We start from the raw sequence: 23,199 nt of genomic DNA, 5'->3' as shown, positions 1-23,199 counted from the left end.
TTGGGTTGACTTAATTCCACATATAGCAGTCATAATCCTATTAGTCCTTGTTTCACACTGGATCTAGAATAAGTATGAAATGTAGCAAGTGGAATATCAGTCTGATCAACCATCCAATCCAAACCTCACCTCGTACACACATACCCATCCTGGTATTGAACCTCATTTGAAACATGTCTGCTCTGGTGATCAATGGCTTGTCTTGTTCACATTGTGTTCTTAGTGGTTGAATTTCAGAAATTTCTTGTTAAATGTGCTGTGGATTTTTTTTATAACCTCTAAGTTGAGAAAGATGTGATTACTGGTTTATTCACTGTTATTAGTTGCCTACGGACACCCCCTATGCAGTGTGATATTAATTAAGACTCATAAATGTTCCTTCCAGGGGGAGAGACCATTAAGAACATAAACCAGCAGTCTGGAGCCCATGTGGAGCTGCAGAGGAACCCAGCAGCCAACACCGACCCAAACGTGCGCATCTTCTCCATCAGGGGCACCTCTCAGCAAACGGAGCTGGCCAGACAGCTCATCGACGAGAAGATTGGAGTACGCTGTCTCCGCGCTCACTTTTCATACTCACTCACAATACTCGATCAGTGATTCCCAATCTGGTCCTTGGGGACCCACAGTTGGTCCACATTTTTGCTCCCTCCCAGCTCCCTACCAGAGGGGAACTGTGAGGGAGCAAAAATGTGGACTGTCTCTGGGTTCCTGAGGACCAGATTGGGAAACGCTGCTCTAGATAGTTAGGCTTCCCCTTTACATTAGTGAGCAATGGGGGCAGTGTGATGGTTGCCTGGATAACTGCTCCCCTCCCTCTTTGGCCTGAGCCCTGCAGCCCTTCACTTGTTCTCCATCATCTCCAATCTCATGTCTTGTCAGGGGCCAGGAATTGGGGGAAGCGGCAGTTTTGGACTGAGCCCCTTCTCTCAAGGGCCAGGTACTCCTCACCAAAAGTAAGCACCATTTAGCATTTACCGGCATTCCATTAAATATCCCTTTTTAATGTGGCAGTATTTTTAATGTCCTTTCTAGTTCATTTCCACCCCTCCATTTTCAGAGGTGTATAGTTTAGGTCCAGGAAGTAAAAATCCAGACCAAGACTTTGTTTTAACCAACCGTTTGAAAATACAGGGTCACAGTCACAGAGTCACTCAACAGGTCGGTTGAAGCAAAATCTTGGTCTGGATTTTTATTTTCTGGACCTGAACTAACCACTTTTTAACCACATTTTCTTTGCACTTCCTTTCATTGCAGTGGACCTCAGACGTTTATGACTGGAGGATGGGGGTCAGCGTACCAGACATGGCAGGCACAGGGCCAGCAAGACCCTAGTATGCATTACCTTCAGAGCTCACACTTGAATTTAAGTGTCATGGAAGAAGTAAAGAATGGCTGTGTCCTTTCCTAAGCTCACCTGTGACTCTATAGTGATGGGTTCGGATTGGATGCTTAAACCTGCGGCACTAAGAAAGCTGTGACATAAAGGTGCCTCTTTTAATACATGTATCTTGCTCATTTTCGGAGCTGAAGTGGCTGACCCAGGTTCACAAGGGCACCTAAGAGTGTATAGCAGCCTCAAACGAATAATGTGCCCCCTCTGGAAGTCAGTCAGTGCATGACTGCCACATGATTGTGGGGATCGTGCCCCCTCACTAATTTCAGACACGTTCATTCTGGACCCAGCATTGTGGAAAGGGCACCTTGTCTCATGCTCTGAAATTCTGTCTTCTGGCCCCTAGAACATGAAAGCATGTCAGCAAAGTTGGTGGAGCAACATCCATGTTCAGCTTTTCTTTTTCTCATCTTGCTCTGTGTTTGTTTCAGGTCACAATGGATCCCAGACTGGACAGATGGATTATTCTAAAGCCTGGGAGCAGTATTACAAAAAGCTAGGCAAGTCTAGGGCTACAAACAGACGTCTAGGTCTCTGTATTTACGCTGCACGCTTTGCAGTCAGACCCCAGGTCCATGGCTTCTTGGAGGCCTTCAGATTGCTCTGAACATAGGTCAGCATATCAGTCACCTGCCCTGGCCCCCGGAGCTTAAGAAGGAAAAAGGCTGCATACCACCCTTCTCTCCCCGCCTCTGTCGTCCAGCCTGGCTCCCAGTGTGGGGGAGATGCCGTCATGACCCACCTGTCAAATAAGGGCTTGACTTATGACTCGCTTTGTTCCCGCATTCATGCAGATGCCTGCCGCCCCCTCGCCCCGCCCCCTCGCCTCACCCCCCCCCCCCCCCAGGGCCTGCCTCTAGTGCTCCATACATGGCTGGTGACCACCATGTTGCCGGTTGCTGTTCTTTTGAAGCTCTGTTAATGCTGTAGGCCACCCTCTGACGTGCGCTTATGCACACACACACTCACTGTGAGACACAGTCACACATGCATACACACACCCAAAGCAGTTTCCTAAGAAGGGAACAGAAAGTGCTCTCAGGACAGGCCTGGGCCCTGAACCTACTCTACTAAAGCATGCCTGAAGTCTCCCAAATCCTCCAAACCTTTTTCTTATACAAATAAGACTGAAAGGATACATGGTAGTGAAACTTTCCGGTTCGTATATCACACATTTTTTTTAATTTACGTTCTATAACTGGTTAGGCCAGTGTCTGCCTGTACTTTTGCTTTGAAGTTACTCTGACGGGATGCAGTCCCACAATGGTCACGCGACCTGCTGTGATGCCGACACTACAGGGCTATCTCCTGTGGCGTGTCTGTGTGATCACTCTGCGCTTCCCTCCAGGAAGCTCCAGGTCATGCAGAATCACCGATCCCAGCATTCGGCCCTTTTATTACGCACTAACATCTTTATTTGTGTCTGTCTAGGCCAGCAGAGTCATGCTCCTGCCACTAGTCCTGACTACAGTAAGGTGTGGGAGGAGTACTACAAGAAGCATAGTAGGTCACTCGCGGCCGCAATCCAACAACCCCCTCCGAACGAAAGCGTCACTCACAGGCACTCGCTCAGGCGCCTGGAGTGAAGGATAGCAGCATGTCCCCAGCACGCTGGTTCCTGTAGCACGCTGGTTCATGTACCCACTGAGGTGTTACAACTGAGGGACGGCCCCCGCAGGATAGAGGCGGCGCCTTCAGAAAGAATTCAGTGCCCCCCACCCCCCCCCCCCCACCCCTCCGTCCCACCGTCATTAAAACAGACATGCAGAATGGACTATCAACCCATACCAGCCCTATAAGCAAAAACACATCCTTAGAAATTTTTATGCGCCAGAATACTTATATGAATGCAGTATTTGTTTTTGTCACAACTGGTTAGCGTGTGTTAGGAGATGTACAATAAATTAATAATTCCACTCCATTTTGCAATTAATGTACAACCCCGAAAAGTTTGTAAAGAGGGAAGGTGTCCGAATCCTTCCCGAGGCTCCCTTTGCAGTGGGTCAGTAGAGTTCTGGCGTGTCTGTCTGGAGCTTTACTGGTGTTTTACAGGAAAGCGGCTTTCCTGTCCTGCGTTAATTATAGTATGTCAGTCGGTGCCTGTGCGGTGTTTGCAACAGCTACTGTTTTACACTTTCTTACTTCCATCGCGATGGAACAACATGGAGGGAACGCAGGGAAAAGGCAACTGGTATGTGCTGCAAGGTGCCAAGACGACCAGACGGGATCAAACTGTGGGGCTTTTCTCAGGCTTCGTTTACATTTTTTTATAGTGATGTTTGCAAATGAAGAAAAGACGTACATTGCAGTCAAGTGGTTTTTTTTTTGTAATTATATATAAATAGGATGTTTCTAAATAGTATGCATGTATGTGTTTGCTGTCAGTTCAGTTTTGTCCATTTTCTGATCCTTTCCGTTAGGTCATGCTTCAGCCAACGCCCCCCAGCAGAGTTCTACCCCAGACTACAGCGCAGCCTGGGCAGAATACTACCGCCAGCAGGGGGCGTACTATGGGCAGGGCACCCAGCAGGCAGCTGGACCAGGCCTTCAGGTAAAACGAGCATCAGCCCACCTCCCTGAGAGTGCCCACTTACCCTGACCCTTTTTAACACTATCTTGTCTGGATAATCTGTTTGTAATGTAGGCCTTTACACAAAGGTGAAACATTTTCTTGTTACTGCTTTGAAGCCTTGAAATTGTTTACTTAATGTGGGGCGCTACTTTGTGAAGGATCAGCCTTTTTGCCGATTTTCCTAATATTGATTTTCAGAAGTGCTCTCTGCTTCCCGCTAGTCAGCACTGCACCTAGTCTCCTGTCCTCCAGGATTTCATTTGTGTATCGTCACCCTCGATTTCATTCTGTTCTTTTCTAGAATAGATACAGGCCTAAATGCTCATATGATTTTATAACATCAATTCTAATAACCCACAAGCAGATCCTCTGACATGCAAAAGTGGCAGGAAAAATAATGAAATAATGTGATGAAGTAACAAGCTGAAACGTCCTGTGGCAGGGCAAACTTCCATGAGCTACACATGCCCCCTTTTCCCCATGCTGGGGGGTAGGAAAGATACTGGGCAGCATGCCTGCTGATCACCCAGGCTGGGTGTGCACTGGGGGCACGGTGCTTTACAGCAGTGTCTCCCCGTCTGGTCTTTGGGGACCCACAGACAGTCCACATGCCAGGAACCGCAAACGAGCAAAAATATGGACAGTCTGGCAGGGGGCTGGGAGAGAGCAGTCTGGGGGTCTGGGGGTCCCCGAGGACCGAGTTGGGAAACACTGGCTTACAGTAAAGCCCATGGGAACGATTCACTCTCTCATAAGCAGTAAATGTGATACGTTTTGCACAAAATATTCTTAATTCATCACCCAGCATTGGCTGAATGAAGGTCATTCCTGTGCAGTGATTATTTAACAACCAAAAGGTACTTATTTACCCTTTTGTGTTGGAAAACATTTGTTTTTATGCTGCAAGCCGCAGGATGTCAACAAACCCTGAGTGCCAGTGAGTCGTGGCAACGGCCTGCGCCACTCGCCACAATGCGCTTCACGCCGCAGAGTTCGTATTGCCTGTGACCGGTCACATGCTCATTTCGGGCCCAGTTACTCTGTAAATGTTGCCTCTACGGACTGATGGGCCCATGCCCTCCCAGCGCCCCGCCACGCTGGTCCATGACCACCCTCCGTGACGCTGAGTCCATGCCCTCTTAATTATGACGCTCACTGGCACATTAGTGGTGTGACAGTGTGTCTGTCAGCACGTGGGGGTCCGTTCACTTGAAGGGCTTCACTTGCAGCTCATTTACTTGTCACAGTTGTTGAAGTAACACCCACGGTTGTGAAATCATGTCTCTACTAACTACAGAATTCTGCATTAAAAATTCCCTCTTTTCATGTTTTCCTCATTAAACGGGGAAAAAAATATATAGTGCCGTTTTTTTTATAAAACTATTCATACTTCTTGTGGTCTTTTGGTAACATTTAAACATTTGCTTGCCTTCCAGGAACATTAATGGATTTCATTTCGCTGAAGATTTTGGAATCATTGAATGAAAACAAGCTTTTATATAAATGAGGTTTCTAAATTTGCAATGCCTTAAGACTTTCTTCCTTTCTTAGAGCGAAACACTAACTATAGGATGACTTCTACAATCTAAAGAATGTTTAAAATGTATTTTCTGAATCAGGAACTTGTCATTGTAACTGAAAACATGGACACCAGTATGGTTGAATGGACGATATCCAGGAATCCTTGTTTGGTCTGAGATTTTTTTTAAAGAAAACTAATATATCCTGGATTTGTAACATTTCAGCAACAATATTCTTTCTTTGCAATAAATTGTTATGGGCTTAGCAGTCTTGATTAATGTTGTGTTCATCAAGAGAAGTTTTTGAAGTATGTTTGTGCTCTACTTATTTTCACTTTTATATGAGACTTTTTGATTCTGTGAGATGAAGCTGTTTTGTTACATTAATGGTATTTCGTTTGTTACAGAACATCAAGGACGGTGTTTAGCCAATTGCAGTCAATTCGTAATATAATTGTTGTTTTCCTTGGTATTTCCGTGTTTGACATTTTTCTACTCAGATTTTTGTAAGGTGCAATATCTTATTTCATTTTTAACAGATGTTTAACTTGTAGCTTGAAATAAATTGTATCGTTTGTTGGATATCTGGAGTTGTAATCATGAGTATATGTTTTATTGCAATCATCTGATGAGGGTGAAAGTGGTGTTACATGGATTTGCTACCACATTAAACTGCGTGTTCTCAAATACTTGACTAAATACCTTATTTTAAATATATATGATTGCATCAGAAGTTTTATATGTTATATTCACAGGCAAAAATGTCCTTGTTAATGTACCGTTTTCATGCTGAAAATTGTTTGAAAGATTGTAAATGTGTGATTTGAAATTTGATGTTGCATCTAAGGACAAAATGTATTTTCGTGCTCTGCACCTTAACCATTGAAGACTGCTAAGCCTATATTTGATTCTACCTGTGTAATTAATACTTTTTGTAAACTAACTAGCTCAGCCAACACCCAAACCAGTACACACTGTGGACTCATCCAGAGTCTGATGCTAATACCATTTTAATTGTTATTCTGTCTATTTTGTGTGATATTATATACACAAGCATACATTGGTTAGTTACAAAATGACTCCGGTTTTAATTGTATTACCTAAAGAAAAGGGATATTATAATTTCAGAGTTTAATTTGTTGCTTTTCCCCTCATGTACAGTTAACATGTATTAAGTGTCAAGAGTAAGTTTTGTTGCAACTGAATTGGAGTTTTATTATCAATGTTTGAATAGGGTTTAGTACATTCCAGTTTAAAATGTTGCTTTTAATTTGCGAATAATTTTAAATCTGCATTTACTCTGATTGCTTTCATTGGACTGACTAAATATACAATATATAGAAATTTATATATGTTGTATATAGAAAATATATAAATATATTCTCTCTAGTTAATTTTTACTTTTACTTCTCACTCTAATAAATTGGCCTCAGATCTTTTGTGTTTTGTATTTGTATTAAAATCAATTGCAATGGTCCTATCTTTTTCTGTGAGTCCTTAAAGTTTTCATTGTTGTACCTATCTATGAAAATCCTAATTCCAGGCTTTTGTATATAAATTCACTCTCAGGCATTTTTCCTTTAACCCATATAGCTTTATTTGTTTGATATAAATACTAGGTTTATATTTTGACCTGAAAATGCACATCACTTTGGGTGAATTGGATGTGCAATGTAATACTGGATCATTGTGTGAAATGAATGAGACGAGGTTTGGCTCAGTTGCTAAGTGACAGTTCTGAGGGGATTTTCTTTTTCTGCAAGTGAGGAAATCATTATACTGAAATGAAACAACCATGAAATTCTTCGCACGTTAAGCTGTTGTCTCCCGGCATAAATGCCGGCCAGTGAGTAGCCAGAGTGAGCAACATGCGTCATGTTCACTTTCATACATGCCGTTCCTTGCTCTGCTAGCTTAGAAAACGAAGAGAGAACGCACAACACTGCTGACATAATCCACTGAACGGGGGGGGGGGGGGGAAGGGCAAGGTTTACAGTATGGTCGTCCCCCCACTGCCCCCAGACGCATACACAGCTGGGGATGCCATCAGCCTCTTTAAAACCTTCCGGTAATTACACATCAGATGACCGCTACAGAAAATTAATGCTGAAAAATGGGAGCGCTAAATGGGCGTTTTAAAAGTTGGTGGTGGGACGGGAAGGGACTGCGGAAGATGGGGCTGAGAGTTGCGTGTCGGCGTGGGAATTGCTGCAGGGACAATATTGTGCCTCTGTTGCTCTAATAGATGTGCAGCTTGCCGTGCCAAAACAGCATTTGGCATCAATGGCAAAGAGTAATTATTCTGTAATGAACTGGAAGGTGCCCACTAATTGAATACTGAGTGTAGCAAAGCGGTGCCAGAAGTAATAAAAGCAACAATATCGGCAGAGGAAGCTTCCTCTTAAGTGGAACAGTAAATACAGATGAGCCTGCATTTGTGTCTGTGGCCTTGAAGCATCCGACCACAGATTAAAGATTAAAGAAGTGGGGCTAGGGAGCATTTGCTTTTAGTTTTTAGAAAAATGTTTTTATATACGTACATTTAGTTCTATCCTTGTCAAGGTCTCTTATATTCCATCTCAAGGCTTTTTTTATCGGTGAAATTGCTTAAAGTGATTGGGCAAATGTACGTTTGTTAGGGAATGACTGGCTTTCGGCGTCTAAATGACATTGGGCTTTTTATTTTCTTTAGGCCCCCCTCCCCCTTTCAAAGAACTGCAGCTATGATGAGGTTGACATGGTTAATATATGCAGCTATTATTCGCATTCAAATTGAAATGATTTAAAAGCAGAATCTATTTAATCACAGCTGAATAAGGGTGTAAATTTTCTTTTGCTCTCGCATTTTGTCTCCTTTGGACTGCAAGCCATGTGATTCTGCCCTGCGTTTACATATCGGGCATCATGACGACGTAAAGCTTAAGAAAGACAAACATGCCCCTTTGTACGGTAATCTGCAAGCTGATTTAAACCGCTGTACGTTATTGAAATTTACTGCTAATAATTTAATAAGACGACCTCTCCTTTTGCAGTTCTGTGTCTAGCCATTCCCGTTTGACACAGTGCAAGCTCCACCGACTGCAGCAGCACCATGTCTGATACCTGTTTGACATTCTGCCTATTTGGCCTGTGTCTTCCTATTTACACTGTGTACAGAAAGGGTGAACTGAGAGAAGCGTAGTACTGTTTACTACTACTGTGTGCTCTAGTATCCATGCTCCTGAACCAGGAATTGTACCTGTTTTCAAACACGGGACGAGGAAACTCCACTCAATTGAAGTGATTGATTTTTTTTAAAGTACAAATATATGCTAAGCTGGTTTTGATTGGTTGACTTCTACGGTTTTCTTTAATCCAGACTCTGCTCTGTGCAGGTGAAGGAAGCCTGGTGGGATTAGATTGTCCCATCCTTTTGTGCTGGTTGTCAGTCATTTGTCAGAACGGCCTTGTCTACATTGATGGAGAGCCACAGGGGTCCCTTGTATCCTCCATTCATGGTGTGAAATTAAGGCTTTCGCCCGTCCCCACAAGTCAGCCGGCCCCCTCCTGGAATCAGCCCTCTTTCTCTCTTTATTTATTTTGGTGATGGCTAAGACCGGTGCGTGTTTATACATTTCTGTTTGGAGTGGGGCTCACGTACGGCGGCTCACGTACGGCGGCTCACGTACGGCGGCTCTGACCGAGTGCTGCGTAGTGCCGCGTCGCCCCACCCTGCGGGGAGGCTCAGCAGAGGGCACCAGCAGACGTGTGACCCTTTTTGAAAGCTCTCATAATTACAGGCCCGGGTCACCCTTAATGCCGGGATCTCCAGCTGTGTTGCCAGATGTGGTTTCTTAAACCACACACTGACGTCGTCCTCATTTCATGAGACTGAAATGCCATTCTGCCACCTTTTACTTAATCGCCACCATTTATTCTTCAGACATACATGCAACCAAATATGTTAGCTGCTAATATCATAGGTGCTGTTTTATTACCATTATTGGCTCCCAATACAGTCACCCATACAACCTGAATGTAACTCTTGATTAATGAAAACCAGTATGTAGACAAGGTTTGTATAAGCTTACTGGGATTTGGAGAATAATTTAAATGCGATTGATGTTTTTCCTTTTTTTAATTTAACGATGACTCCTCGATAATGTGTTTTTCCTTAAAGTTTCTGCCTGGGACATGTCGCTTAATTTGTTTCATTCATGACACCCTGACTTTAAACCTATGAATTAATCTGCTGCTCTGATCTTCTCGGCCGTTTTACGCCGATCTGTGAGGCCAGCCTGTGAAATCAATGTGGCTGGAAGTCCGTGACGCTCCCACAGCGGTACATTTAAGCCTTAATAATGCCATAATCGGCGCCATCCAGCATCATACCCGAAAGAAGCCCCAGGCAGCCTCGGTCTCTTGTGTCATTCCTCTGAAGCCAAGTGAAATGCGACCATTCGGTGGCTTGATTCGTGGAGAAATTCCGGTGGGAAACAGACAGGTCCCATTTCATGTCTCAATGAGTCATTAGTGTCAGCACGCATCGTGCCATGCGTTGGGATTTCTTTCATATTTATTTATTTAGCTCTTCCTTGTGCTGTCATATCATCCACCGTTGCACCTTTCCTCGTGAAAAGCTACTGCCAAATACAGCTATATCGAGCGTGGTCATTTAAAACGTCTGCACTTACGGGAGAGGTGTGGCCCCCAGCCCGGGCTTCCCGGAGCTCCTGTCTGTCTCCCACTGACTCAATCTGCAGCTGTTTTTTTTAATCCTCCGCTGTAGGTGCGCTTCCTTATAAACTCCGCTTATACCAAACTTTGAAACAGGCATGTAGTGCCTGGGTGCTGTGCGGAAAGACAAGTTACAGGTTTACAGCGAGCTGATGATTTAATTACCGGATTAATTCGAGAATTGGGATACTTCTGCAATTGATTTCAATTCCATTATATTCTCCCCCATTAAGTTTACCAAAACCGAATCTACTTTTGATTTTATTATAAGCAGTGAGGCTTTATCTTGGCTGACTATTTTCTATGGTTAAAATGCATAAATCGCCACGCCCGTAGCACTAAAAAAGGCTCGCGCTCTCAACTCCCTTCTTTTTTTCATTTATTTCTATTTTTTTTTCCAATTTATCTGAAGACAAGTAATAGCCTATCCTTGATAATGTTTTGAAGCAGCACAAGTTCTGAAAAGACTCGTCTAATTCTATGACTTAACAAGTGCGAATAGGCAAAGTTTAGTTCTATTAACTGGACTTTAAGGCTGTTTTATTCGTTGCATTGTTGCTTCAGGGTCGCTAAAAACATCCGTCTACGGTCCTTACGCAGGCGCTTACAGCCGGTGTGCCAGAAATAATGCGATGCGGCGCAACCACTCGATGTGCTTAATTAGAGCCCTATTTACTAACCATGTCAATTAGTGCAACACCATTAAACCTTCGTGATAGGTTTTAATTAAGCTGTGTAAGCTCTCCAGCTCCGTGAAGCCGGATGCGGGGATGGATCTCCTCACCTGTTACAGGCAGGTAGCTGTGTGTAGATTTTGTTCTGGGGGGAAACCGTAACACTGCGTGTAGGTGCTTAACTAGATAAATAAAATGATTTGGGAGTATGACTTAGGTGTAGAGCGCTTAGTGCGTAATAGAATAAATTATCGGTAAATTATGCAGATCGATAGTATTCGAAGTCAGACAGAGCCGAAGTGGACTTCTGCTGCCGCTGTCATTGTCGGCTCATCGTTCTTCCGTTGGGAAAGACATATTGCCTGGCCCAGATAACCAGCGTAGCCCACTCAACCCCCGTGCCCGCGATCCTCTACCAGTGGGGCTGGATCACCACCTGCCTGCTGATACATCTTATTGATTTACGAGGCTGACATTTTGATAGGTTCCAGGCGCAAGGCATACTAATTGAATGCACTTAATTGCATGCCATTCAGCAGAATTATAAGGAAAACCTAGTTACGTTTCCCACTGGGAGCTGCGTGTAGACGGATGGAAGATTTAAGCCCAAAGTCTAAATGTTACGATTTTGATGGAATGTGGAAAAAGTACTTCAGGATTTTCTGTTGTTTTTTGTTGCCTACTACTAAAAACGAAACAAAGTTGTTCAGTACTCGCAAGTCATCTGGTACTTTTGTTTATTAAGTCACGTGTGCAATTTAATATATTCAGTGTAAAATAGTACAAAAGCAACAAACTAAACGGATCAATTAGTCAAACGTAAGAAGTTAACGCAATCAATTGACTTTTTAATCTCTTATTCCCAATTCAAACGGATGTGCAATACGCTTTTATGGAAACTTGTGACGAGGACCTGAAGTTTTCCATTTTATTTTCTTCGCAGTTTATTTCCCCACCCATTCGCTATCCAACAACTATTTGCCTAGAGTGCGGCCTTAGTCTCATGAGAATTTTATTTGACAAATTGCATAGATTTTTCAACAACCCTCCCGCCTTCCTCTGGTATGGTTATGACAGCAAAACGTTTCATATTGGATAGCCACTCTAATCTTTTTAAATAGACCTTGTACATTTTCAAGGGTCTCAGTCATTTTCCACAATAATTAAAATCCTTCGGAAACATTCCGTAAATCGAATAGTAAAGATTGTGCCAAATTCTGTCCTTTCTAATATTTGTTTTTAACAAATACATTTTTGTGCAGTGAGGTTGCACAAAATAATTACAAACGTAACGTTTAGGAATAATTCATCACCTGAGAATCTGACGTTTCGAATGGCCCTATTAATAGTAGTTTACATATTTCGCACGTATGAGATTGCGATCATTGGGATTATACTACAATAAGTGGGCAACTATGAGGTATAGGCTACTTTATCCCGAGAATACAATTTAATTTTAAACAATTCCGGTCATATCGTCTATGACAGAATATTTTGGTCTTAAGTCGATTTAATACCTCGATATTGCTTGCAAATGTTTGATCATTTTACATTGCTTGTAAAATTAATTACAATGGTTAGTGACTGTACTACGTTCCGTGTTAAACGTATACATACGAATTTATTAGCAACGTACGAAAGCATCATTAGCCTTCTATGGGATTCTGCGTTGGTGTAGTTGCGTTTTCGACACAGGTGAGAGACTTCGCGATCACTGGAGCTACCTTGTCCTGCCACCTACCTACCAAAGATGGAACTCGCCTGCATATATTTTTCACTTGTTTAAAGTTGCTTTAGAGAGATTTGGTAGCCTACAGTTCAACACCTATGAACAACTGTGAATCTGTAACGGTGAAATAAACTCAACAGATTTTAATTTTATTGGCCTATATATAATATATATATATTAGGTTTCTTGATGTATGTTGCCAACTAATGTTGATGGCTTTGGGGAGAAAAAAAGCAAATTGACCCTGTTGAATGTTGTGTAGGAATTGAATTTAAGTATTTTTATGTTTTGTTGATTCCTGAAAGCTCTTCCCTTAGGGGGGGTGGGGGAAGAAAAACTTTGGTACGGAAAATGATATTAAGCGCGCCCATGTGAAGACACGAAGAGTGAGGACACTGACCTTCCACAGCCAATAGATCGTTTGTTGGCCGAGAAGATGTTTGGTATTTCTTATAAGTGGTCTTTGATATTTAAACCGATGCTCACAGATAAACGTGGAATAATTTATGTTGGTGTCGACATGATTTCGCCAACTCTTGATTAACTGCAATTTGCACTTTTCCTTCGGTCTATAACCTAATCGTCGTGCAGTTTGTTTAATAGTTCAATTCTTGTTTGTGTGTTAAACAGATTGTTGAAGCCAGTTAATGTACGATATGGTAATTCTTTTAACCATAAGTAGCCGGAGCTAAGTTTTTTTTTCCAGCCGTTTAGACCATTTGTGAAATCTTTACGCTTATGGCTCTCATGCCTTTTGTGTTTGATGAAGTGATAAAAAAATCCTTTTATGACGAGTTACACCGATTTTGAAACTAGTGCTAAATAAAGCACTCGTTTCGGTTAAAATGTAATTTCCTAAAACAAACGGCGTAAAGCCGCAAAATGAAGAACCGCACTAGACGAACGCTGCTCTCCGGGTTATTGAACGTGTGCAAATGCGTGCTTGTGATGTACCAAAAGAATTAGTGCTATATGAATAAGTGCTCTAAGAATTGTCTGCATGCAGACTATGAATATGTATAAATGTCTGACAAAATTGATGCCTGTTTTCATGGGCAATTTCTAGCACACCATTTGGGCACATTCCCATAACCACCTCTCTGGTGTTGCACTCTACCCAAACAGCTTTTTAATGGCTTCTGTTTGCTTTAGAACCTCCTCTGCTCCTTTCGGTCTTTTCATCTCCACGTCTTCAGCTGGTCTAAGTGGGCAAAACCTGGAGAAACCTCTATTTTTGTCTCTCCCTTTTTCTCTTTCAAATAATCAGCCTTGTGCCAAAAGTGTCCCCCTTGTTTTTACGCGTGCCAGTCACCTGCCGTCTCCCTCAGCTCTCCTCATTCTCTCTGTCCCCAGTTGAAAAAGCTTGCCTTTCTCTCCCCAGTTCTTTTGACTTTCAGCAGTCTGTTTCCCCAAAGAGATTCAGATTGGGTACATATTGAGTTCCCTTTGTCTTTCAAGGGCTGTACTAAGCTAATTAAATTTTATCCTATCAAATAAAAAACCATCGCTCTCTCGCTCTTCCCCATTAAATTCAGTCGCGGCTTTCCAGCCAAACTCGTCTATTTTCTTACCCTGGAAAAATCCACTGTTCATTGAGTCAAATCTATTGAAAAACATTTGCAGATCTCTATTATTCCAGGATTCTTGTCCTTTCTCCTATTATAAAAGCTCCCGAAACAGCTTGCTTCTTTGTGCAACAGAACTGCGCTGGGAAGGAGGGGAAAGCCATGAATGTTAAATAAATTACGCACTGGGGTAACTTTAAGTTCTTTTAACATTAGCTTTATTTTTCTGCCTTACAAATTGCTCTTCGTCTATTAAGTAATGTTTACCGATAACTGAAACGGATGTCCTGCAAGTATCCCCACTAATTGGCTTCGAAATAATGATATATTCCCCAGAAATGAGCCAGTAGGTGCAATGATTGCGCTTCAACAGTCCTAAATTTTTCCAAATTGATTTTGTCCTGTTTCTTTATTGCCAGTTTTTAGCTATGAATATATTTATATACACACTTAAAAATATAATGTTTTCGATTTCATATGATTTTTATGCGGTTGAAAACCTCCAACTTATTTAAAAAAATATGTAAATTAACTGATATTATAAGGGGCCATTTTACACACGTCTTAAATAGATGCCCATTTAAAATTTGCTTCTGTTTTGCCGTTCGTTTTCTTCACTTTACCTAAATTTTAAGGTCACTGTTAAATTATAAAACATGACAGCTGCTTACGCTTATCGCAGATATTTCTTTTTTTGTGTTGCGTAGTTTATTAAACGATTGTTTTATTAGAACTAAAACAACTTCGGGTTTGTATTGTTGCTTCATTTTACTCACACATTGTACTGTAAATGGAATGTTTTACGCTTAAATTCATAGCAACGAAACATTTGACGCATCTGCTTAAGTGGTGACCTTGGATAAATTTTGATTTAATGTCACTAGACGCGAACGCTACTAAAAAGCTCTCATGATAAATCTATTTAAATTATTTTAAAAACTGATGGAAAAACGCTTTAAGTAACCATTAGTTAAAAATGTTACTGTTAAAACCGAGGATCTATCTTACATATAGAACGTTGAGAAATAATGGGTTCATTACCGCAAAGCAGATCAAATTAAACTTGGCCAACGCATATTCTCTCAAAAGGATTTATTTAATACCTCTTTAATAAAGACCCCTTTCTTCTCCCCCTCCCCGTCATCCCCTTTCTGTCTTTTACTTTTTTCGAAGTTGAAACATCTTTGAGTGCAATAAATGTTTAACTGCAATAAATATAAATCAATCTCAATGTGTGCAAATCCTATTCAAGGAGGGAGAGAGAGAGAAAAAAATCCCCAGTAAAAAAGAAAAATGAAGGAGGGGGAAGACCCCAAAAGCAGCTGTTGAGCAGTAATCTTTTTTCGTGCCCTGTCACTCACCTTCATTTTAGCTCGTCACCGCGTTCCATACGAGCCGTTTCACTGCGGAGCCGTTTCGCCACTTTCATTTCATTCCTAGTCCCTACTCGTCAGACCCCAACCTTGTCCAGATTTTGGACCATCCCCTTGTAGTTATCCAAATAAAAGAAGAGTGCATGGATGTCAAATTGCCCTCAAAAACACCATGAAAGATTGATTTGCAGCACTTTTCTTTCGACTGACATTATTTCGGAGAAACCTGAATAGGAAACCCGCGAGCCTGGGATGGAATAAAGATGTTCTCTCTGCAGGAAAAGGGGGGAAACTGCCCATTTACTCCCAGTCCATCAACCCAGGAAAAAGAGAGGAAAATAGAAAGAACTGTGCCTATTGAAAGAAGAGCTATATACACCACTAAACACTGACACAATACTTATGCCTTTTATTAATATCCAATGAATATTAAACCGCTTAGTGGCACAAAATAGGAGGAATAGAAAATATATACTTCGCCAAGTGAGCTTTACATATTTCTGTGACCACGGACAATACGTTAAATAACATCAAACTATACTTTCAAGTACTGTAATATTATTAATGTTCACAATGTGATGAAAAGCTAATGAAATCTCGGGAAGCCTTTTGTTAACCAAAAACGGGAGACATTACTGCATGGAGTATTCGCACCGAAATATTTTATTTATATTTTATGGTGTATATTTAATATATTTTTTAAAATGTTCAGTTTTACAGTTTGAACCGGACGATATGTTTTCATTACAATTTATCTTCGACCCGAAATACACGTTATAATTTTGCGTCATTAAGTCATTAAGGTTTTGCTGTAACATTAGGCAAGGGAATAATTCGCAAAAGGTCTATTCCCATATATCATATATGAATAGCATGGTAATAGTTTTTTTTTTAGTTTATTTTTAAAGGAAACTGAATGCATTACTCAGGATGTTTGTTCTTTAAGAAGACACACTAACGGACTTTTTTCCCTAACTGATTTCTGAAGACACAAAAATATACGCGCATATATACATCCAAATTATATTAAACATATGTATGTTTTTTGTGTTTGAATGTACATGTATCCGGGTGATTTTGATTTTGATTTTCTCGCTCCATCAAATGTTACTTTCTTCGGATACAAGCGTAAGGATATTTAAAATTAAATTTAAACTTGATATGCTTAATGATTGTTGTATTTAAGATCATGTGATTATAATACTTACATATTTTAAGAGGAATAGCAGGACAGTGCCACAGTTTTATTACGACTTTTTGGGGGAATCTTTTTTTTTTTATTATTACATTTAAAATGCCTCAAATCTGCTTCCATTATTTTTCTCGTGTATTTATGTAGAATGCGTAGAGTAAACTGGATACAAAATAAACTATGCATATGTGCTGATCCTTTACAATTAATCCAATAAAGGTGTTTGTTGTCATGCTGGTAGCTGGTTTTGTCCTTAGTTAGTTGGGTTTTTGCCGCCGGCGCGCTAAGCGGAGGCATTAGGCTCCTTAGTGGAGACAGCAGCGGGTGAGGATGCCTCACTGGTGAGCGCATGGTGAGAGGAGGCTTGTTATTATTGCGGTAAGGTGGTTGTTGTATCTTGGACACCCCCCCCCCCAGTCCCCCTACACCCCCCCCCCCCCCCACACACACACACACACACACACACACTCCCACCTCCGTTCCCCAAAGGAGTGGCCACTCAATAAAGGCTTGGCTCTTTTTTTCTGGTAGAACAAGTCTATAGAACATAAGGGGTGGGTCATTAATAACTAATTAGAGAGGGTCAAACCGGCGGCATATAAAGGGAACTGAGACAGAGCATCTCAACCAAGCCGTACGCCAAAGAGGAATACTATTTGGCACCATATATTTATACATATATAAAGATTACATTACTGTTACAGAGAATATCTAGCTTTTCATCCTTAGTTATTTTAGTATACTACATTATTATAAACTAAATAAGTCGGGTTTAACATTTTATTTTGTTCCATTTAAATTTTACTTAGACTACTGACATGGGCTCGGTTTTGCCCGCAGAGGCTTTGGTATTGAAGTCTGGATTTAAACAGCAGAGTCTGTCATTGTCTGAAATCATTACATCCGACATCCTCCACAGCTTTCTCTACGGTCGATGGAGAAACGTGCTCGGAGAACACCTTTTTGAAGAGAAGACCAACAACATCAGTCCCAAGACAGCGTTCACCGCAGAAGTTCTGGCACAGTCTTTCTCAGGAGGTGAGTCGAACAACGGAAAAATCGTATTTGATAAATGATTGTCTGATTGTTTTTGCCTTTATTTTTGTGGGTTAGCCTATATGATATTGGAGCCTAATAAGTGTGTTGATGTATTCCATGTCAAACATGGAATATTTACTTATAATATCATTTGTATTTACTGTTTATAATTACGTTTAATCAAACTTTGGATCATATGCGTGGTGAGATGTTATACAGCATATGTAACATTATATAAAGACGCTGCACAGACACATTGTAGTTTTTGCTTAATCTTATCGCTTTTACCTCTTATGGTAAACACATAGTCTTTTTTGTCGTTAATTTACTCAATAATTTGTACTGCCATGGTACCGACGTGAATTAGGCTATAAACAACATTCGAATAAAAATCGTTCTTATAATCGACAAGGTATAAAACTTCAATAAACTTTCTGTGGCTCCCACTGACATACAGAATGGATTTAAAAGTAAAAACGTACACGGTACTCACTGTTCGAAAATTCTTCCCAAGGTCCCCGTGACTTTCCCATTACTGTTCTCCAGTTTTTTCCCACTTTCTCCTTTATTTCCACCCATTTAGCGTATTAACCCATTTAGCACATTGATACCTCGCATTTAGAAGCTTGTTAGGCGTGTAACTGTTGCTGACTTAAAGAAGAAGGGAATTAAATTCATTTGGTTAACGTTGTGCTTGACCTGAGAAAGTTTTCCACTTAAACCGAGCACTATAGAGAATGAAAAGTCCCCTTTCTTTAAGATGTCCTAGGTTTTATGCCCCATTCATCAATCTCCGGACAGTTTCTTTTCCCCTGCTTTGGCAGCTATGGCGCGCCTGCACTTTTCCCTTTCTCTCTCCTTAAAAGATTGCTGTTCCTCCGCTAATACACCGTGAAGGCTAATTCTATTGCCATTCACACCATGTCAACCATCTAATCGCCTTTCCATTTTTGTTAGAGAAATTCCTTCTCCTTTTAAACAAGTCCTCATTTCATTCAGACTAAATTTATTGCTACAAAGTTCTTAAAGGGATAATGAATTTGGAATTAGCCATTTCTTTCCAGTCGAGTTTAAAGAATGTATATCACATCTAAGGCATGGCGAATTGTTGGATGCGAAGTGATAGAGGACCATTTAACCCCAATCTTGGCCCCATTTTCCCGTCTCAGATATAATTCCTTTGATTTTAACATTAAATAACCATAAAAAGTTTTTTCCTTAGCTGCTTGAAAAGAGGAAAATGTATTCCAAGCACTCAGTCCCTTGAACAATGTTTAACCTTATCCATATAATCTCATTATCTGATGGAAAAAATATTTCGCAGACTATCTGAACGGATCATAGCCACTTCCCTGTTACTATTCTGAAATAATGCTACAATAAAACAATTACGTAGGCCAACCGTATTATCAGTTTTAGAATGTTTAAAAATTTTCATAGAAAATTGCACATCATTACTGGTACAGTACAACACCGTCATTGTGAAAAATGTTGAGGTAAAAATATAAATTGCACTAATTTTGAGTATTTTTATATATTAATGTACTTATAATAATTTTGGCCAAATGCGCATTTGCGTAACAACTGCAGGCAAAAGTTGCTTTCTATTACGCGCATATCGCGATGCTGAGCAAGCTGCGACATCGCCTGTTGCTGTGGGCTTGGCGACGCTTCGCGTGAATTCTGTACTTCTCTGATACCCTGTTCTTTCTGCAGAAGTTCAGAAGCTGTCGAGTCTGGTGCTGCCGAGTGAAGTAATCATCGCCCAGAGCTCTATTCCAGGAGAGGGTCTCGGGATTTTCTCCAAAACATGGATCAAGGCTGGCACAGAAATGGGACCGTTTACCGGCAGAGTTATCACGCCAGAGCACGTGGACCTCTTCAAGAACAATAATCTAATGTGGGAGGTAAGCTGCAGCATATTCAAGACAAACCAAATTCGATTTTTCAGGAAAAGGACGTAAAAATGTTATTACCGGGGATATGGACATGCGCAGCCTCAGTATTTGCGCTGGATCAATCGTTCTGAATGAAGTACACCCTGATGTTCGCAGGTGTTTAACGAGGACGGCACTGTGCGCTACTTCATCGATGCCAGCCAGGAGGACCACCGCAGCTGGATGACATACATTAAGTGCGCCCGTAATGAGCAAGAGCAAAACCTCGAAGTGGTGCAAATCGGCAGCAGCATCTTTTACAAGGCTGTGGAGGTGATCTTGATTTCCACAACATCCCAAACACTTGTATCACTAACATGTCTGTCATTTTAAAATTATTATTATTTTGCACCGCTTAAGTTCACAATGTTTCTTTGTTTTCACAGACCATCCCCCCTGATCAGGAGCTTCTGGTGTGGTATGGAAACTCTCACAATACCTTCTTGGGGATTCCTGGTGTCCCTGGTATAGAAGACGAGCAGCAGAAGAAAAGCAAGACCGGTGAGGCACTTTGCTTGAAGTTGCCAGGAGCAAGGGTGGGGAGGAGATAAGGGATTTGGCTGCCCTGATCATTATCACGGCTATTCACGGGACAATAGACTTCATTAGTGCATGCGGTCGTTACCTCTCAGCCCTTTTCAGATGTCACCATAGGCAGAGTTTGTTTAAAGAGGAAGATCACTATCAAGTCAAAGCCCTTAGTCTGTAAAACTGCGGTGTGTAGTGTAATACAGTCCACTACAGTCTACTACAGTCCATACAGAAGAGTGTATATATATACTGTAATTGTTGGGCTTACAGTCTGTAATCTGTGGATATAAAAATGCTTTTGTCTTCTTTCAGATGAGCCTCATGCATTTAGGTTCAGTAGGAGATGTGATATCCAATAATGCACTAAAGTTCCCCGGTTCTTTCCCCACTCTAACAGATGATTTCCACCTGTCCGACGGCTCCTCATCCTCGTCCTCCTCGTCCTCGTCCTCCTCGTCAGCGGCTAGCCGCATGCGCTGCGTCATCTGCCACCGTGGCTTCAACTCCCGCAGCAACCTGCGCTCGCACATGCGCATCCACACGCTGGACAAGCCCTTCGTCTGCCGCTTCTGCAACCGCCGCTTCAGCCAGTCCTCCACCCTTCGCAACCACGTGCGGCTGCACACCGGGGAGCGGCCGTACAAGTGCCACGTGTGCCAGAGTGCCTACTCGCAGCTGGCGGGACTGCGGGCGCACCAGAAGAGCGCCAGGCACCGGCCGGCAGGGACAGCCTCTGTGGTGGCCTTACAGGCTCATTCCCCACCTCCCCCCCAGATGGCACCTGTTCCCCACCCAGCCACCCTGGTTCACCACATTCCCACAATGGTGCTGTAATGGAAGAGTGCAGCCACTTACAGTGTGCAGACTGCTGCAAAAACAGAACATAAAGCGCTTTGCTATATCTTTCTATATCTCTGATATGTCTGTCATATGTTCACAGTAGCTCTGTTTTTTTTAAGGTCCTGACTCTTTCATAACAACCAGAGATTTTTTTTTTTCCATTTTAAGTCAACAGTTCAGCAGGAGTAATTTGATGAACCAGAATATGTCAAGTTAGGTTGCATTTTGGGGATTAATGGAATGCACTACACATTTTCAGAATTTACTCCAATGGACAAATTAATGTATGACTTACCAGGAACAGCCCCCTCCTGTGCCCCAGTGCTAAGTGGCTACTGATATGTGTGTCATTAAGGATGATATGCAGTCTGTTGTTTTGTTAGTATGTTAAGAATGTCGACTGTAATCCTTATATAATCATTATATACCTCCTTACCAAAAACCTCACAAGAACATGATTTTAGCATTGTTCATGCAAAGTAATTGCAGCATGGTTCAGATTTGGGTGATAAAAATGATTAACGGTCACTGCAAAATCTATTTGTTACTTCCCAATGCATGAGACAATTGTGGTTCGCCAGGCCATGCATTTCTAAGAATTATTGTTGAACTGCTCTTCGTTTGCATGCAAACAAATTTTTTTATTGGTTATGGCATCGATTGAACTTGGCGCCATATCCATGCCAATTTCCGAAGCATTCTTAAAGTCTGAAATAGTTATGAAATTTAGAAAGCTTAGGTTTTTGGAAAGCGATTATTAAGTGATTCAAGTGGTTACTTATTTAGAAGGAGCAACGACCTGCTGACATTGAGTGAAAAATAACGACCCCTAGTGGAGTGACACAAGGGATTCTATAAACATGGAACTGTATGCCCCCTTGTGTACACTCTGTGTCATTACATCGCTGTTAGCGAAGATGAATAAGAAATTTCAGATAAATGTAAATAAAAGAATATATAGACAGTGTAAATATAATTTTAAACTCGTGCTTTACTTCCACAAATACTGAATAGTCACTTTATCCCTGTACATGTATGTAAAACTTTATTACAAAACTTTGGTATTATATATATTATGAATACTATGTATGCAGATGTAAATAACTGTATTTTCACCTTGTATTATGAATAAAAGAAAAATAAATGAGTTTGTGGTAAACAGTTATGTATTTTTGTGCATCTGTGCAAGTAATGTAAGAAATGAATGTACACAGCACTAAAAATACTAAAATGTATTTTAGTTTGCAAAGCAATTGGCTACAAAGTTCATTTCCAGAGATGCATGGAAAAAGTTGAAATTCACACAGTGGTAAAGAGATGTGAACCACACAGCCAAATGAAATATGTAAGAATTATAGTAATAGAGAGTTACTCTAAGCAAACATTTTATTTTCCATCCATCCATTTTCCAAACCGCTTATCCTACTGGGTCGCGGGGGGGTCCAGAGCCTATCCCGGAAGCAATGGGCACGAGGCAGGGAACAACCCAGGATGGGGGGCCAGCCCACTGCAGGGCACACTCACACACCATGCACTCACACATGCACAATTTAGTAACTCCAATTAGCCTCAGCATGTCTTTGGGGGGAAACCAGAAAACCCGGAGGAAACCCCATGAACTCCACACACATGTGACCCAGGCGGAGACTCGAACCCAGGTCCCAGAGGTGTGAGGCAACAGTGCTAACCACTGCACCACCACGCCAAAATATTATAGGTGTTGCCTTATTTAAACAGGCCAGTCCTGGACTTGATGAGCACAGGGCCGGTCAGTCCTAAAGGCAGCCAGGGTGAGGCGCTGTCCTACACAAAGTGAAACTGGCCTGCTTGTTCCCATGGAAGTACTCTGGCCCCCTGCAGTGCCAGCACAGAACCATTATGCGATGCATGGTGCCAACTTCTGGGGGGCGCGAAAGCTACCAGCTAATTTCATTTTGTCTTAGGCGGGAGGACACTGCAATGTGGTGGGAGGGGAACGGTGTCAAGGGCCAAGTTAGGTTTGCACAGCATCACGAGGGGACTAGCTAGACATTCTGGACCCCCGCCCCCATCACATTATACAGTCATATTATTTTATGTATTCAAGGGCTCCTTTAAGGTGCTGGGCCCCCTGAAT

General features: G+C 41.7%; 2 protein-coding genes across 3 annotated transcripts in view; both read left to right on the top strand.

The window, feature by feature from the left end:
* Positions 1-6,965, top strand: part of LOC125716714 (far upstream element-binding protein 3-like) — a 32,913-nt gene extending 25,948 nt beyond the window's left edge. The window contains exons 13-19 of one of the 2 annotated variants that reach the window (XM_048989341.1): positions 386-546; positions 883-956; positions 1,258-1,334; positions 1,828-1,896; positions 2,828-2,899; positions 3,817-3,947; positions 5,405-6,965. In XM_048989341.1, the coding sequence (XP_048845298.1) occupies positions 386-546; positions 883-956; positions 1,258-1,334; positions 1,828-1,896; positions 2,828-2,899; positions 3,817-3,947; positions 5,405-5,413 (593 nt within the window). In that variant the 3' untranslated portion in view covers positions 5,414-6,965. The remainder of the gene's footprint in view (positions 1-385; positions 547-882; positions 957-1,257; positions 1,335-1,827; positions 1,897-2,827; positions 2,900-3,816; positions 3,948-5,404) is intronic. The other variant, XM_048989349.1, reaches the window with a different exon arrangement.
* A 10,417-nt stretch (positions 6,966-17,382) lies between these two features.
* On the top strand, positions 17,383-22,171 carry prdm12b (PR domain containing 12b). The gene is made up of 5 exons (XM_048995641.1): positions 17,383-17,775; positions 19,492-19,682; positions 19,830-19,985; positions 20,099-20,213; positions 20,641-22,171. The coding sequence occupies exons 1-5, from the start codon at positions 17,556-17,558 to the stop codon at positions 21,075-21,077; spliced, it is 1,119 nt and encodes a 372-aa protein (XP_048851598.1). The 5' UTR covers positions 17,383-17,555; the 3' UTR covers positions 21,078-22,171.
* The last annotated feature ends 1,028 nt before the right edge of the window (positions 22,172-23,199 follow it).

The sequence above is a fragment of the Brienomyrus brachyistius genome, chromosome 2, assembly GCF_023856365.1.
Source record: "Brienomyrus brachyistius isolate T26 chromosome 2, BBRACH_0.4, whole genome shotgun sequence".
Classification (NCBI taxonomy): Eukaryota; Metazoa; Chordata; class Actinopteri; order Osteoglossiformes; family Mormyridae; genus Brienomyrus; species Brienomyrus brachyistius.
Note: the sequence above shows the minus strand (reverse complement) of the source record. Positions and strands in the feature narration are given on the sequence as shown.

Coding starts and splice junctions, on each gene's coding strand:
- prdm12b (XM_048995641.1), top strand. CDS start 17,556: ATGGGCTCGGTTTTGCCCGCAGAGGCTTTGGTATTGAAGTCTGGATTT. Junction 19,986..20,098: donor TCTTTTACAAGGCTGTGGAG/GTGATCTTGATT, acceptor TTGTTTTCACAG/ACCATCCCCCCTGATCAGGA. Junction 20,214..20,640: donor GCAGAAGAAAAGCAAGACCG/GTGAGGCACTTT, acceptor CCACTCTAACAG/ATGATTTCCACCTGTCCGAC.